Raw genomic sequence first — 18,571 nt, 5'->3', positions numbered from 1 at the left:
AAAAACTGTGAATAGTTTTCCTTAATCCGTAATAAAATGTATATGTGTCAGGTCCCTAACAGGGTAGTTTAGTAAAAAGTACTAAGCCGGGAAAGTCACAGTAATTACCCTGTCTTAACCTGAATAACATATACTACACAATTGATCCCTTTATTAAAGGGGCATTATATCAGCTGTCAAATTCATGTTCATTAATAGGACTAAAATTCTCATATTTAAATAAAAATATACTAAATATATAAAGTATATCTTCACCATAAAAAGTACAAAATAAACAATTCACAATGCATAGGGTCGATGATATGAATCGGCATTTAGTGTGGATATTAGTCTATATATATAGCTTGACGCCATATTCTAGCTATTCATTGAGGAAATATCCGATAACTACCGATGGTCATATAACTCGATGTAAACAGAGAGCAAACTACTGCAGTTCGATTTTTCTAGGTCTGTTTTATTTCATATCATATGTTAATCAATAATACCTTATAAGAATACGTTTTTGTAGATCAAATCAGTCTATCCAATAGTCTAGCTTTGTTTCACTTTCAATGTTAAAAATATATTCCTTTTTATACTCCTCATTCATGTGTAATCCTTCTCTAGCTAAGGGGTTTAATTGCAGGTCACATGTATACAGATTAAATGAGGTGCAATTTAAAAATCTATTAACGATGTTTCATAGCTTATTTTGATGAAATTAAACTAAACTGGACGCTAAAAACGAATTAGTTTGTCACTGTTATACTTTCCTTGATGATTGAACAAAACAAATCTTACTATTTTTAGCTCACCTGGCCCGAAGGGCCAAGTGAGCTTATGCCATCACGTGGCGTCCGTCGTCCGTCGTCTGTCGTCCGTCGTCTGTCGTCTGTCGTCGTCGTCTGTCGTCGTCGTCTGTCGTCGTAAACTATTTCAAGAATCTTCTCCTCTGAAACTACTGGGCCAAATACTTCCAAACTTTAACTGAATGTTCCTTATGGTATCTAGTTTATAAATTGTATCCGGAGTTTTGATCTATCAACAAACATGGTCGCCATTGCTAAAAATAGAACATAGGGGTCAAATGCAGTTTTTGGCTTTTAACTCAAAAACCAAAGCATTTAGAGCAAATCTGACATGCGGAAATATTGTTGTCTATTTCTATCTGCCCTTATAATTTTCAGATGAATCAGACATCCTGTTGTTGGGTTGCTGCCCCTGAATTGATAATTTTTAGGAAATTTTGCTGTTTTTGGTTATTATCTTGAATATTATTATAGATAGAGATTAACTGTAAACAGCAATAATGTTCAGCAAAGTAAGATCTACAAATAAGTTTCTTTGACCAAAATTATCAATTGACCCCTTAAGGAGTAATTGCCCTTTAAAGACTTTTTTCACAATTTGTTCATCATGTTGACTTACTTTAAAAAATCTTCTCCTTTGAAACGGCTGTATCAATTTCAGCCAAACTTAGGCTAAATGAGTTTCAGGGTATCTAGTATAAATTTTATATTTTATTTCCTTGTATGTCAAGAAACAGCTCCTATGGCTAAAATAGAACATAGGAGAAAATGATTTTTTTTTTTGCTTTTGAAGAAAATAGGACGATCCAAAAAACATTTAAATAAATTGAAAAGCCAAAATAATCATTGATGAGAGATTTAACCAAAAGAATTAAGGTGAGCGATTCAGGCTCTTGAGAGCCTCTTGTTTTTCTATCTCCTTATGCTCTTGAATTGTCTCAGTCCAGGTATTTGCACTTAGATTGTATGATAAACTAATTTAAACTGTTCACGAACAATGAAATTGAACTATCGGCACAAGCATAGGCCAAATTGAGTGATTCAAAACATAAAAAAGGTATATTCTTTGTTCAGAAAAAACACGAGTTTTTCAAAGTATGATGGTATATATAAGCACAAAGTCACGTCGAATGAATATCTAAAAAAACCTGACTTATTATGACCCAAGACCCTTTCGTTATCCGAATTGACCTTTCTTAGTCATACAAAAACTAAAACGGTTTTACCTTCCTCGAGTTAGTTGATCATGAATAATTGTGCTGTTCTGTGAATATATATAAGAAGATGTGGCACTGGTCACAATGAGACAGCTATCCACTCAAGTCTCAATTTTTAAAAGTAAACCATTATTATAGGTCAAAGTAAAAATTTTCAATTAAGGTGTGATGATAAAACATGTTTTATACATATGGACACAACATCTTTAACAATTATGGTTTCATCCAACTGATGATGGTTCTTTAAAAAGAAAAAACGCATTCAAAGTCGGGCAGAAATTATAAATATAAGTCTGCAACAAAGCACATTATCCTATATGCAATGTATACACATGGAAAAAAGTATTGCAACACCTGAATTTTTTAAAATCAGCCCCTCATTTTGGATGGAATTTGATAAAATATTTGGAAAATAATATTGAAACCTAGTTTATGATAACATTGGCATTTAAAAGAACAAAAAAGTTTGGTAAAAAAAATGAATTATTTAACCACAATTTCAATAACAAAATAACGTGTTTTTTGTACCAAAAAATGCATTTTACAACTTTTACTGTAGTCGAACTTTACAATGTCTGATATTTATAAATAAATCTTAAGATGATTGTTCACATCATGATTGATCGTTATATGCCAAATAAATAGCCCTTTGTGCGCAGCCTCCATTCAAACGGATAACCGCCTCTTGACGTCTTCTGATTCCTACCATAAATCGACTTATTTGTTGATAAGGTAGCAGTTACCATTTCTGATGAAGGGCATTGTTTATTTCATGACGTGTTTGAACTGGGGTGTCCACACACTTTAAGCCCAATAGTGTCGCATTTATGCTAGATATGGTTCAAATCCGGGCTACGATCGGGCCAAGAAAGATGGACCGAATTTCATGGGAACAATGGATCGTCCTGCACGATGCTTATTGTCAATTTTGGCGAGCTCCGCCCAACATAGGATACGGACAACTGTGTGTCTGTTCGTAAGCAAAGGTCCCCGAAATGGTCTGATCGCAAGATAACCAGGAGCGATTAGTCGATCTCGAACAGTTCGTGTTAAAAGGTTCATGTACGCTCACTACTCTCTTTTTAGGATTGTATTGTATGCAATGGGTTTCCTTCTGACAAACCTTCATTATGCTTGATTTTCCCTATCAGATGGTATAGGGGGTCTTCATGATCTCGGAAGGTCTTTAACACTGTTTATTGCCTGATTTTTATTCTCAAAACGACTTATAGTGGGATGGTGATGACCAACAAAACGTGCGGTTGTCACTGCGACATTCCTGCTTCTCTGATGCTGATTATCTGCCTTATTGCTGCAGTTAAGACTTGTGGAGGACCCATTACAAGGTGTCAATCACATAACTTTATAAACTTGGTTATTCAAAGTATTAAAAACAATGAAGATAAAAACATCTGTTTTACTGTTTACGGGTACAGTAGCTGCATGTGCAGATAAGAACTTATCGAGTAAATAATTATTGATTAAACTCATGTGATATTTAAATAATATTTAACTTGTTCTATTTTAACAAAGTATATCATGAAAAAAAAAAGAATTTCAACTTGGTGTTGCAATACTTTTTCCCATGTGTATATGTTCTGTGAATTGTTGTCTATATTACTATACAGAATAAAACTTTACTCATGCCAATTATTTCTTTAATGAAACAAAGATAAATCCTGCACCATGTTATGAAAAGAGCAGATTTAAACAAAAGACTAATAGGGTAAAACAATGGTAATATAACACCTCTTACGCATGCTTTAAAATTTGAGTTGGTATTAAGGCATTATAAATATAAGACTACAACATCACAAATGTAAGATGTCAAGAAGGTGGCATTCGTGAAGCTCAAGATAGCCTAGAAGAATAATAAAAGAGCATGCTTTTACAGTCCAAAGATGTATTTAATTTTTAATAGAAATTATTACAAATATAATAATTTCCATTTTAAAACAAAATAAATTGCATATTAGAAATTTGACAGAAGACTTTTTTTTCCTCACAATCTTCTTTGATATTTAAAAGTTCAACACCAGTTCGTCTTCTATTCCTTATCCACATGTCCCTACAAAATAAGAATATTAGATAAACATATTGGAAAATAGCAGACAGTAATAAATATTTTCATACTACCTTAAATACATTTTGAATATAGATTTTTTATTAATTTATTTTAGGTTTTGTTTCTTTAATCAATAATATAAAATTTGTTGTTTTAAACGATAGAAAGTAATTACAAAAATACTGAACCTAAAAGTAAAATTCCTATAATCAACTGGCAAAATAATAAAGTTGAAATATATCAAACGAATGGATATAAGGTTAGTGGTTTAAAACGATTACAGGTATCTGTAAGGTAAACATTAACAGAAAGTCATTTTTTCCTTGATTTAATCAAAATAAAAACAAAATGCATTTATTTTCTTGAGTACCAGTACTTCGTTGTTTTTCTATATAAAAGATGACCGGGATCGTAAACGATTATCCTTGAGAAACGTTAATAATGACGTCATGTTTATTTTTGCAATTCATTATCATACAAAGATAAATTAGTTATTAGTATTAGCATAATACAAGTATTATAATACTAAAACCATGAGTAAACATTTAGTATGATGATATGGAAAACAAAAAAGTATAAAAATTAGGAGATGTGTTATAATTGGCAATGAGACAATATATCTTAGTGCCGATCTGAGAGTAATCATAGTTTCAAAAATCAAGGCCAATAACGACAAAAAATAGTAAGTCCATGTTTTCTTAGACATAAGAATCAAATAGTACGAATTCAACATATTTCATGTAAAGACTTCGTAAACAGTCAGAAAAAGCATAACTTTTTGCAAGGCTTAAGTTGATTTAGAAAGTATCATTAAGATGAAAAATGATAAAAGAAGGGCAAAAGATACCAGAGGAACATTCAAACTCATCAATTAAAAAACACTGCCAACGCCGTGGCTGAAAAAGGAACTCAAAACAGACATATAATAGTACATCAAACACAATATGGAAAAATAAAGATTAGGCAACACGAACCCAACCAGAAACTGGGGGAAGGATCTCAGATGATCAAGAAGGTGAAGGAAAACTTGCTCCCGTCATTTCACACATATTGGTACAAGACCTGTTATGAGTCTAATTCTGAAAGTCACATTCGTGAAAATCAAACGGGATTGTAGTTACGTCATAAGGAACATATCCGCTTTAATTTGTGAAACTAATATTTAATAAAAGTCTAACAACTCGTGATGATGTCCGTAAAATTTACGAATGTATGATTTAAACATTACCATTAGGAACTCTTCGTTTAATAGCTTCCCTGTGAGCAGCAACCATCAATGAATGAAATATTGATAAGAAATACAAACCCGGAAATATTGTATCATTTGGGAAATATTTATTCCGTATGCAGGCGATGCTGTAATGTTGTTACATAGAAATTGAAAGTTCACACTATGAAATCACCTATTTTGTCGTCAAGATTTGTTTTCAACGGACCCTCATTGTCAATTTCTAGATTCACGCCCAAGATATTAGGCAGATTTAACTATATCTGTTGTATCCGTTATGTCTAGTTCGATAAATTTCCGTAACTTTATAAGTGTGTAATAAACCGTCTTATGTTATGACAGCCATTATATTAGGAACATAGGTGACAATTTCTCTTTTTTTCAGGATGAATATGAAGAAAGCTTCTAATTACGATCTAATATCTCAACTACATTTACATTTCTAACCTTTTTCACCATAAGGAACTTCAGTAATTCCTGATCCATTACAATTGAATGGATTTTTACATGGACACCAACCTCGAAACACATTAGCATTAGCATATTGATTTTCCACTACACAGACTAAAATATGAAACAAATTACGGAGGCTTATATCGCATGTGTTCAATTAAAAAAATATCTTGTAAAAAAGGAGATCTATTTTAATTTTGAATATTCTAAAAGATTTTTTCTTTTACTTGCAATTAACATATGTGTTGAACATAAAGATACAACCGACGATGAAAAATTGGAAGATTATTACGGAATAACAGGTGAAACAAGAGCGAAAAATTAGGAATTTGAGAAAAAGAAAAGGTAAAATACAAATGTTTTTCCCCCTTTGAAATTTTATCTAAAATTTGTAAAACCTCTTATTTTTGCAGTAGTTTGATATCTTCATGTGAACATTACTGCAATATATTATTACCAAGATAATTTGTTGACTCTGTACCATATTTGCCAATCATGGAACGATACCTGACAAACGCAATTAAGTATTTAAGTTTCAATTATTTTTTCAGCAATAAATGGTTAAATATTTATAGATTATGTTTTGTATACCGGCAGCCTTCTCACTAGATGGCTTTGACCTTTCATTTTTAGACTATGTGATGTTAAAAAATATTTTCAAAATATTTGAAAGGTTGCATTGTACATGATTTAAAAAAAACAATGCTTGCATCGTGGGCTTCAAGAGCAGTTACGATGTTAAGATGTATCAAAACTGGTACCATTTGGTGCACTTATAGGAAATTATCATTGTAAATTGGTGTACACATTTACGTTGTTATTCATTTAAGAAGATTTTTACAATACTAGTTTTTCTGTAATTTCGAGTTAATTGTTAAACGTGGCTGTCCAAACATCTTGTTAGTATCGTTACCAGTGTGTTTTTTAGATTCTAAGAGAAGGATTAATTTCAATGTTTTGTTTTAATCAATGTACAGTTTTATCAAATATTTATTGATTCGAAATACAACGAATTGATGTGTTTTTTCCCTGAAGTTTTATCGATTTGGAAAATATAAATAAAATGATATTATTTTTATGCTTCAATTTTTTTATCGGTTTTTAAACATGGACTGATATAAGCAGCCATTGCATTAAAAGCATCACGGACTTTATAAATTCGATAAATAGTCAGAATCAATATTTTACAATAAGTGTAAACGCAAGAACTTCTTTACCTGAACCAATTTGCCCATATGGTCTACAAACTCCGGCAAAACTAATAGATCTTTTTTTCCGTCCTCTAAGATTTTCGACGACACAACATTGGTTATAGCCACATTCCCTTGAACTATTACATTGTTGAAGCTGAAAATTTAATGTACAGTAATCTAAAAACTCTATGAAGTCATATAAAACGAGCAACAAAACAACTAATTATTACACTTCCGTATATACGTACGAGTAAAGTATCGATGTTTGTCGGTCACGAGTTTGTTCGATTTTTGATTTTTTTTCAATATTGTGCTTTTCTTTACAATTGCTTTTACTGTAAATGTCTATTTAACTAATCGATTCGTCTTTTTCTATAAATAGCAATTCTGTTTGTGGTTTTATTGATATCATGTGATAATCATTGGATCACGAAACAAACGTAAATCTTCACTAAATATATACAATTCAAAGGCCCTTTTTGTGAGTGCCATTTAACCGTTGTTTATATGTTCCGAGGGCAATTAATGTTTCAGACCATAAGTGCTCTTTTTAGAACTCATATGATCAATCCTTAGTTTTTGGGGGATTCGTATTGCTCCTCTGAGTTTTCTATGCTGTGTTTGTGAACTGTCGTTTGTCTGTTTGTTGTATCGTTTTTAGCCATGACGTTGTCAGTTTATTTTCGATTGAGGAGTTTGAATGTCCTAGTGTCCCAATGGTATCTTCCGCCTCTTTTTTGTCGATCGTTTATTTTTACGATTTTTTTTGTCTATTAGAAATAACATGAAATCTATTTGAAATTAGCAGTACCTCATCCTTTACTGCTGGTGCTACACCTGAAAAAAAATATCATGAATCGAGTAATTGATATACATGATATATTACAACTTTTAGATAATAAAAAAATATCCTGTTGGCACATTTTTTTGGAATTTTGGGTGCTCAATGCTCCTCAATTTTATACTTGTTTGACTTTATAACGTTTTTGATCTGAGCGTCACTGTTGAGTCTTATGACATATTTTAGGATCCCTACCCCCTCACACACATCATTAATCGATTTTATCTAAACACCTGATCTACCATAACTACATGTCTCTCTACTGATGTCCTAAGTTAACAAAGACTATAAAAGTTATACCGTACACATCAACTAAAACTAATCGAAATACTGATTGCCAAGTATTAATAATCAGATAGTTTCTGTATTGGCTATAAACCACGCAATTGAGAATTGATATCCATCAAAAGTACGGTGTGTTGACCACATCTAAGATAAGTTTTCAATTTGAAAAAGATCTATGTGATCGAGCAAAATTTTATTTGCTTTTCTTAGATTAGAAACAAAACATTTAGACATCATAATCTTTCGGCTCATCATTTGCCGAGAACAGGTTATGAGTTTATAAATTAAGAAATTCAGACAAAGAAAGAAATGAAAAGTATCAGCACAGCAATGTTAATATTGCAAATGTTCGGGTGTAAATTGTTTTGTTCATCTCTCGTCGGGATTCGAACTCATGATATTTGGATATCGGGACAACACCGCCTTCGCTGTGTCCATCGCACTAGACCGCTCGACCACCTAGACTGAATTATTTATAATTCAGCTTTCAATGGCCTAGTTTTACATTTTATCGTTAGTAGAATCTACAGTTGTATCACAATACATGACGGAAAGTTTACTAACGAATCTCGATAAAATTATGTTAAAGGGATGGGCAATAAATGTCGCCGTTCGTGTGATAAAATTGGGCGCGAAGTGTTAATTTGTCGATGCTGCTGTATTAAGAAATATACGAAGAAAACAATTCGTTCAGTTCACATTGATAAGAAAAATTGTGTTGGAGAAATACGAATGCCTATCACTTTTGAGGTCACAAGATGAATATATGTTAATACAAGATATCTTAAAATTAAAAACTCACCTTTTCCTTTTGCTTCAAAGACAGCAATTATCACACAAAAACAGACAACTAGCAGTTTGATGCGTTTTTCCATCTTGCTTAATAATAAACAAGTATACAAAATCAGCTATGTAATTCTTTGGTCTTTCTATAAATATTAATCAATACGTGAAAAATAATGGCGAATCAGAATGTAGATGTTATTTTGTTAATCATCATCAAAAGGAAAGGAACAGCTGTCAACAGGAAATGTTATTAAACATTAATTTTATACATTTTTATATGATTTTTTAAAAATATTTTGACTAAAATACCTGTATGGTTAATACAAGTACATGTCTTTCAATGTGTGATTAAGTAAAATTATATTGATCAGGAATTGCTAGTCGAAAAAATGCAATTTCGTTTGAAGTTAGAAAACATTTCACAAAATTATATAGTACTGCTGACAATTTTAATAATAACCAGTTCAACCTTTCTATTCTACTTGACACTGTTATCTGTAGTTTGCATATTTTGACATATTCGTAAAAAAAAATTGAAAAAAAATACCCATCTACTTAGGACAAGTGAATTAAAATTGTTTTTGTTCTAGTAACATCATCTTTATATTGGAAGATTTAATAGTTATGCCGTATTCTGCAATTAATTTACAAATCTCTTGAGGAATTAATGTTGTAGGTCCCTACGTTTTAAGTTAATTTCCACCAATCACCTAAATCATCATATTGACTGTATAGATCTATGTAAATAGTAGTGTACATAATTAGGTGGTAATTTTAACTTGCACACAATTGGGTCTAAATCTCTTGTCACAACGAACCCACGACATATCTATGCAGCGCCACGACATGAAATTCTGTCAAATCGCGGGTCATATGTGGTCGTCGTACACCAATCGTAAGACAGTCGCACAATGTTTTGAGCATTAAGGCACTGTCGTGTGTCATCGGACGAAAATTGGAAACGCACCTTTTTTGCTCTACGATTTTTTGTGGTGTCACTGTCTTCTAGCTGTCGTGAAATGTGTCGCACGACCTTCGCACAACCGACTTGCAACAAACCCACGACTGTCGCACAACCGACATGCAACAAACCCACGACAGAACAATTACAATTATTCTTTTTCTGTCTTGTACCCATCGTGTAACCATCGTGGACAAGTCGTAGCTTATGTGACCACTCGAAATATTTTATTGACATTTTGCACTACTTTGCCAAGATAACTATTTAATAGATCTTCCACGACAACAAATCGTACGGTCTGTTGTGATCGGGGCTAAATTAATAAAGGTGCTGTTATGAAAAAAAAGTCGCAACAATAAGTTGAGTATGAGACACAATTGATGAGCATTAGCACGTTAAAAAGATACACCAAGTCCTGCAAGCTAAAGGAATCGTATTATTTAATAAACGCGTTTTTATTCCATCTCAAACTCAAAACACATATCAAACTGTGATTTTTTACAGTTGCAGGAAGAGGACAGAGGTGTGAAATTCATTCAAGTAATATCACCTAAAATTTGTTTGACTTTTTGGAATGTATTCGAGTCAATTGTTGTATTCAGGATCGCACATTTGCCAGCATTTGATTGTTTTGTGTAAATGATTAATAAGGGCCATGATTCTCAGCTAACCAGAAGTGATGGTTATACTGTGGATTCATTTAATTTCGTGCGTATCAATGGATTGCTGAAAACTTGCATATTCGTAGATATTTGATTTTGTAGTTTTGCCAATCTCTGTATACGAAGCCTATCAACAATATCTTATTTGTGGAACATTTGAATTCTTTGTTCGACTGTTCCAACAAAACTAACGAAAATCGGTATCCAACGAATATTAATGAATCCACAGTAGTTTAATTACATTTATATCAGGTGATCTTGAAATGAAGAAATTAAAGTACAAAACAACATGTAAAAATTAAAACATGTTGATCGAACTGTAATTGATTTATGATCGTTGTGTTTCTACCAAATGTTGTAACAAATTTATTCAAACATTTTTGTCGTGTTATAAATGATTTATTTTTGTGAATATGTTAGCTTAATGGGTTTTCTTAAAATTGTTGTGAATTGTCTTTCTAATGTATGAAACATTCACTAGCTTTAATACACAGGAGGTCGGGATATAGTTGCATTTTCCACAAGAAAGACATTGAAAACAACGGTTTATAGCGCTTTTCTGGATTTACCTTCATCAGGAACGCTGTCATGCCATCTTTGGCAGTCAGAGTTTCCAATCATATCTCTATGCTGACAACTATATTAAAATATTCTACTTGAACTTGTTAGATCAAATGTCAATTCTGAGGTTTAGATTAGTATTGATTACTCCAAAACTATTCAAACTCAAAATCAAATGTCGGGGAGTAAATTGTAACCATCACCTCTTAACTTCTATTTTCAACATACCTCTATCTTTTAAAATGTATATACAATACAACGTTATTCTTGCATAATCTACAATATATATATTCATACATTACATGTGCTTTTGTTCTATTCATAAAAAAAACACCCTGTTTCTATCTTGTCTATTATCCAAAATATATTTATCTGCTTATCATTTTCAAGTGTTATTTATAAATGCCAGCACGGGAATTTCGTATCAATTGGAAGATATGTACACTGTATGCAGGTGCTGCTGGAATGGTGCTTCTTAGAAATAGCCACACACATCTATCAAGGAAATCATAATACAAAAATCAAGCCCTGGAATATCGTTATCAACCGGAAAAAATATACCCCTAAATGGACGCTAATGGGATGCAAGTGCATATAAATGGAAAGTTCACAATAGGAAAGCTTTAATCGTCTTTGTTGTTGTACAGTTTTGTGTTCAATCGAACGTCATTGTCAATTTCTATATGTAAGTCAATGAATGAGGCAGACTTAAGTGTTTCTGTTGTATCCTTTATCTCAAGTTCGATTGGATAGATGCGTTCATCAAAGTCACCAAATTATTTAGTGGGAAGACATCATCTATATAGCGAGCAGTTAAATTGAATGATATTGCTAACTTCATTTCTTTCTTTCTGAATCATTCCTGTGTAAAGTCTCTGTAATATAAGAAACAAGTTGGCAATAAGAGGACACATTTGGTTCTCTTTGTGTAATGTGTATGAAAGTCATATTTGTTTTTACACTTTTGTAAGATTAGAGAGTCTTTCATCTCAGTTAACTGCTAGTATTCTGTTGTTAATTATGTATTATTGTCATTTTGTAAATTTTTATGAGTTACATCTTCTGACATCAGACTCAGACTTATCTTGGACTAAATTTTAATGTGCGTATTGTTATGCGTTTACTTTATACATTGGCTAGCGGTATAGGGGAGGTTTTGAGATCTCATAAACATGTTGTGGTTTTCTTTGTTGTGATGTTATGCTATTGTTTTAGAAAAAAGACAAGGTTTGGATGGATCCATTAAAACGTGTAATCCCGCTTCATTTTTTTGCACCTGTCCTAAGTCAGGAATCTGATGTACAGTAGTTGTCGTTTGTTTATGTAATTTATACGTGTTTCTCGTTTCTTGTTTTTTATATATATTAGACCGTCGGTTTCCCCGTTTGAATGGTTTTGCACTAGTAATTTTTGGGCCTTTATAGCTTGTTGTTCGTTGTGAGCCAAGGCTCTGGGTTGGAGGCCGTACATTGACCTATAATGGTTTACTTTTAAAATTTGATATTTTGATGGAAAGTTTTCTCATTGGCACTCACATCACATCTTCCTATATCTATTAACCCCGACGCATATTTGCGCCGGTCCCAAGTCAGGAGCCTCTGGCCTTTGTTAGTCTTGTATTATTTTTACCTTTTAGTTTCTTGGTGTACAATTCGGTGTTTAGTATGGCGTTCATTATCGTTGAACTAGTATATATATTTGTTTAGGGGCTAACTGAAAGACCCCCCTCCCCCGCCCCCGGTGCGGAAATGTCTCGCTGCATTGAACGCCTGTTGATGACCTTCTGCTGTTGTCTGTTCTATGGGCGGGTTGTTTCTCTCTGACGCATTCCCCATTTCCATCCTTAATTTTATTTGTTTATATGTACTTTAACAGATATTTCGATTTTTTAGTTTTCACATCTGATGCAAGCCATCTCTAAAACAGGTCGTTCAATACTAAATTGAAGGTTATCTTTTATTACTGGTGTAATGGGCACCTATGCAATTGAAATATCCAATACCGTGATGACAGATGCAGTTATATGTCGTTGGTTGATATTATAAAAGCACATAGAGTAGACTTATATTTATCCAATATTTCCTCTTTAGTAATACGTTTAATGATAGTAATGTTGAGGTTTCAATTGAATAGTCAATATGTTATGTAATTCTCAAGCAGTATATTTAATGTAATATATACACAATTAAATACGTTGTTTGGGGCTTAATCTGTGAGAACTAAATCATATTTGATTTTAAGATACTAGTAAGACAAGTATTTTGCCATATTATAGTTTGGTGTATCATTAATATTATTATAGCCATTCAGTTTCTTAATTCCGATTTGTATCAACAAACTCACAGCCTTTGTAGAGAGTATCTTCGTCTTTGTTCTTGCGTTATCCATTGCCTGACATAATTTTCGACTGCAAATATTGGAGTTGTGTTTCTAATTGATGGATTAAATCTCATGATATTTCGAATATTTGGATAACACATTTCGAATTATATACGAATGGAGTACCAGAACAGGTGCAATCAGGAGGTTAGAGTTATATATCCGAAATGACAGCTGTGAGTTTGTAATGGTGTGCATTAAGAAATCATTCTGTCATGCCATGCGCTTTGGTCATTTTAACATGGGTAGGCATCATATTTGTTAATATCTTAATACCGAACGTTAGTGTTAATTTCGTTTCTAATAGAAATATTTTGAACGTGTTTACTTTGAATCGGAACTATGTTAAACGCTAGAAAGAAAGACATTTTAACTTGATTAACAAAGGTTGAAAGTTGAGCTTCATGAAGGACTGTAAAGTATCGATATTAATCCATTTTGTCAGTGCAATGTACTTTACAACATAGTTAATTTTCGATCATCTATGATCGCACATACGTTTAATTAACCTTCCTTTCGTTTTAAAAACGTATACCAGTCCGCAAAGGTTACACTCTAATCAGTAGATAACATTTGATGTTTTGCAATTAAGATCCTCGTTGCTTCTGGTAAAATAAAACCTTTTATTTAAATTGCTAGTGAATGGAGCATCTGTTATTTTTCAGGTTTTGTCGTCATTGGCTTCAAATTTCGTAAAATAGATGGTGTTGTAAAGTTTCATCAAAATCCATAATGCCGGTAGACAAACTGAAATTACTGCTGTTGTTATAAGCTTTATGATCTAAGTGCGCAATGTTAGTGATATACTATTAGTCATGTCGGCATATCCCACTCTAAACTTACGATTTTCTCATTTACAATCGTCCAACATTTTTTTTTATTTACATTAGGTTATCCAGTAGGTTTATCAGTGTCTCTGATCCAATTTTGACACCCTTGTAACATATAGCCATCAGACAACAATTATTGTTTCCATTGGTTATAACCTAGCTTTAAAACCAGGTCTAATCCACCATTTTCTACATTAGAAAATTTCTGCACCAAGTCAGGATTATGACAGTTGTTATCCATTCGTTTGATGTGTTTGGACTTTTGATTTTGCCTTTTGATTTTGGACTTTCCCTTTTGAATTTTCCTCGGAGTTCAGTATTTTTGTGTTTTTACAATGCATTTCTTTGTAAAAGTCAAATTGAATAAAAATAGAAATAACCATTTTGAAAAAGATGAATATTAGAATGAAACATGATATTAATATGTCCGCCATATAGGATATGCCCGGAATAAGAGATTACTTAGACACACGTCCTATATATTGTATCAATGAGAGACACCAAAGATATGTTCCTGCACAATCAAATGAGACAGTTTGTTTAATTGCGCCTCTATCTGAATAGAATTCCATGCTAGTAGCAGGTTGTATGCGATTCTTCTGATATATGCTTGTAGCCGCCGTACTAATGTTATTTGAGAAGAAAACAGCACTCATTTAAAAGTTATACCAATTGGGCAATTGTGAACATGCGTACAGTGTAGTCAAATGCATGTCATATAGAATATACATTGCAATGCATCGTGTGTGTGTGTGTTTTTTTTTATATCTAGTACAGTGATCAAAGACTATTCACGTCTTTAGATTGCACTTTGTGATACACCTGTTTCTCAAACCAACTCTCTTTCGGGTTGGTGTAAATCTTATATATAAAGATAATCAATTTTGTTTCCGTGCTGGTTTTCAGATATGATTCTATGTTTCATCTTTAAGAGACATAACTAAAGTATGTTTCAAGCATATATACATATACATACAGTCAAATACAAAATCTGTGGAAAACCTAAAGTCAAGGTACACATGTAGGGGTATTACATATTTGCAGTGTACATTGGGGCATACAAACGTTAAAATATATGTCGCACAGCTCAATGGTTTTACCTTTAAGAAAAAGAAATACATATGCACTTTCCATTTTAGGACATAGTTCTTGTTCAAACTAAACTATGTTGAAACTTTTTGAAACTATTTAGGCCGTAAAAGGAGTTCTGATGGTAAATTGCATTGTAGATATTTTCAGAGTTGCAAACTTTATTATCGATGTCCTGGTTTTGACTGTTTATTATATTCTTCTTATCACTTATCATTTTGTAAATATATTCATCAACATCGTATAAAAAAAAACCATCAAGGCACGGTAATTTTATTGTTTAAACAAGACATATTACAATTGATTATAATAAGACACTATAACAAAACCTAAGAGGCCTTCTTCTATACAAAATGATTAATATATAAAACAATAATAATAATAACAATGTTAATAATAAACATCATAATAATAATATCTTTATTTAGAGAGTGTAACTCATTTGGATTACACCAATTTCAGTTAGGTTCTCTAAATACAATGATAATTACCTTACAAAATAGACAGTTCAAAATTAAATAATAATAACAAATAAGGATGCAATAAAATTTCAAACACACTAAACAATTATAATTCTGCATAACAGAACAAGTATAAAGGTAATAAATAGTTAACTCACAAGGACGCGATGTGTCAGTGTTAGATCACCCCAATCTTTTTACCGACTCGCCCAACTTTTGAAAAAGGGTAAAATCAAATTGAACAATCAGTCTGAAAACTCACTTAATAACGAAAAAGGTCTGCCAACTCGCCCCACTTATAAAAAGATCTTGCTTCCTTAAAGTATGTTAAATTATTGTTAGGTCGTATCCAATAGTCCTGGTGTAGTGGTATGTGTCGTGGATTGATATGCTAAAGGTCTTGAGTTCAAATCCCAGCATATACACTGGATTTTTTCTACGTGAATTTTGATAGATAGTTTTTACCGTATAATTAATTATAAGTTTAATAGTAGATTTGAAATTCCCGCCTAAATGTTATAGAACAAAGGAAATCATGGATAACAAAGATTCTCAAACTGGGGTGATTTGTAGGGGGAGTCCGGCTCAGACCATCCCTGTTAGAACAAAGAAACCGGGATGTAATGTTAAAATACATACATTTATAGTAATGTTTGAATTATAATACTGTGCTAGATTTTTTTGGTATACATATGTAATAATGCACCCAAAAAGTCAGTAAAATACTATTTATATTTTTGTACTTTTCCCCTATTGAGTAATAATGATGTAGTTTTTTGCATAACTATAAAACTATTGCACTTATATATTACTGATTATCACTTTTCGTATTATTTACTGTTCTGAAAACCTCAAATGATTTTTTGATTTTTTTAAAATGTTATGAAACAAATTTACAAAATTCTATCAGTAATTGATTTATATTGAGCTGTTTACAAAGATATTCATCAGTTTGTAATTATGATGTCAAACATTGAGATCTATAGTCTGAAGAGTTATTTCAAGGTTTTTATGTTTGTGTTTTCATATTCATCTCTTTTCTTGCTATTTTTGAGGTCTGAAAATAAATATAAGAAAAACAAATTTAAATCATGAAAACACTATTTTTATCACGTATTTATTTTATTGACCCGTGCGATTCGCACGCTAACAATTTTCAAGCCTTATCTGCATCTATGCAATAAATGCTAGCATAACTCAAGATTGAAACTTGCTTGACCAATGACAAAATATATCATGAGCAGCCTTTCAGAAGCAGCAGATGTAAAGAGTAGTAATTTAATCATGTATTGTTTTCCACAATAAAACACGAAGGAAAGTACGGATATGTTTGGGAAAGACAACATTTAAATTCACCATTCCAATTTATAAGGTTGTTTTCAAAATTGTTTACAAACTTTGAATAGTAACATAACTTTTTATAAGTTTAGGTATTTCACATCCAATATTTTATGGTTATATTCTTTACAAAGCACAAAAATGTCAGTACTCACATCAGAATCTAACAAAACCTTTAAACAACCTTATGAAGTAGGGGTATAGTTACGATACTGTTGTCAGGTCTTTAAAGATTGCATATTTTGGCTTTAATATTAATTCACTAATAGGGTCTTTGCATCGGAATTAAATACGTGTTGGCATGAGACGGGTAATGTTCTTTTCATATATGTTATGATGGTATAATGATAAACCCCTTACGGGAGGGATTGTGCCTGATATCCATATAATGAAAACATAATCTTTCAATCAGTTTAATTGAGGTCTGGATCTGGCATGTCAGTAACTGCTAGTAGTCTGTTGGTATAAATGTATAATTGTCATTTTGTTTATTTTCTTTTGTTACCTCTTATGACATCGGATTCGGACTTCTCGTGAACTGAATTACTGTGCGTATTGTTCTGCGTTTTCTTTTCTACATTGGCTAGAGGTATAGGGTGAGGGTTCAAACATAAAAAAACATGATTAACCCTGTCGTATGTTTGCGGCAGTTCCAAGTCAGAAGCCTCTGAAGAGGGGCAAAAGATACCAAAGGGACAGTCAAACTCATAAATCTAAAACAAACTGACAACGCCATGGCTAAAAATTAAAAAGACAAACAGAAAAACAATAGTACACATGACACAACATAGAAAACTAAAGAATAAACAACACGAACCCCACAAAAACTAGGGGTGATATCAGGCTCTCCGGAAGGGTAAGCAGATCCTGCTCCACATGCGGCACCCGTCGTGTTGCTTATGTGATTACAAATCCGGTAAATAGTCTATTTCGGTAGGTCAAATTCATGAAAGGGAAGGGGATTTTAGTTACGACGTAAGGAACATATCCGATATCATTTGTGAAACGGTTATTCCATAACGGTCAACCAACTCGTGATGGCGTCCGTTAAATTTACGAAGGGATGATTTCAACTTCACCATTTGGAACTCTTGGTTTAATAGCTTCCTTGTAAGCAGTAACCCTCTATCAAGAAAATCATGATAGGAAATGCAAGCACGGGAATATCGTATCAATTGGGAGATATATACCCCGTATGCAGGTGCTAGTTAGAAATGGAAAGTTCACATTTGGAAAGCTGAAATCCTCTCTTTTGTCGAAAAGTTTTGTCTTCAACCGACCCTCATTGTCAATTTCTAGATGTAAGTCAAGATATGAAGCCGACTCGATGGGATAGATGCGTTCCACATAGTCACCAAATTTTTAATTGTTTAGTGACAGAACGTCATCTATGTAGCGGAAAGTAGAGTTAAAGGATATTGCTAACTTCTT

General features: G+C 32.5%; 1 protein-coding gene across 1 annotated transcript; it reads right to left on the bottom strand.

The window, feature by feature from the left end:
- Nucleotides 1-3,894: 3,894 nt before the first annotated feature.
- Nucleotides 3,895-9,058, bottom strand: LOC134699282 (uncharacterized). The gene is made up of 5 exons (XM_063560888.1): nucleotides 8,876-9,058; nucleotides 7,759-7,784; nucleotides 6,972-7,101; nucleotides 5,749-5,865; nucleotides 3,895-4,076 (listed from the first exon to the last, which is right to left on the bottom strand). The coding sequence occupies exons 1-5, from the start codon at nucleotides 8,946-8,948 to the stop codon at nucleotides 4,063-4,065; spliced, it is 360 nt and encodes a 119-aa protein (XP_063416958.1). The 5' UTR covers nucleotides 8,949-9,058; the 3' UTR covers nucleotides 3,895-4,062.
- Between the last annotated feature and the right edge of the window lie 9,513 nt (nucleotides 9,059-18,571).

The sequence above is a fragment of the Mytilus trossulus genome, unplaced genomic scaffold (assembly GCF_036588685.1).
Source record: "Mytilus trossulus isolate FHL-02 unplaced genomic scaffold, PNRI_Mtr1.1.1.hap1 h1tg000050l__unscaffolded, whole genome shotgun sequence".
Lineage (NCBI taxonomy): Eukaryota > Metazoa > Mollusca > Bivalvia > Mytilida > Mytilidae > Mytilus > Mytilus trossulus.
The sequence above is the reverse complement of the archived record's forward strand: the minus strand, read 5'-3'. Positions and strand labels throughout refer to the sequence as shown.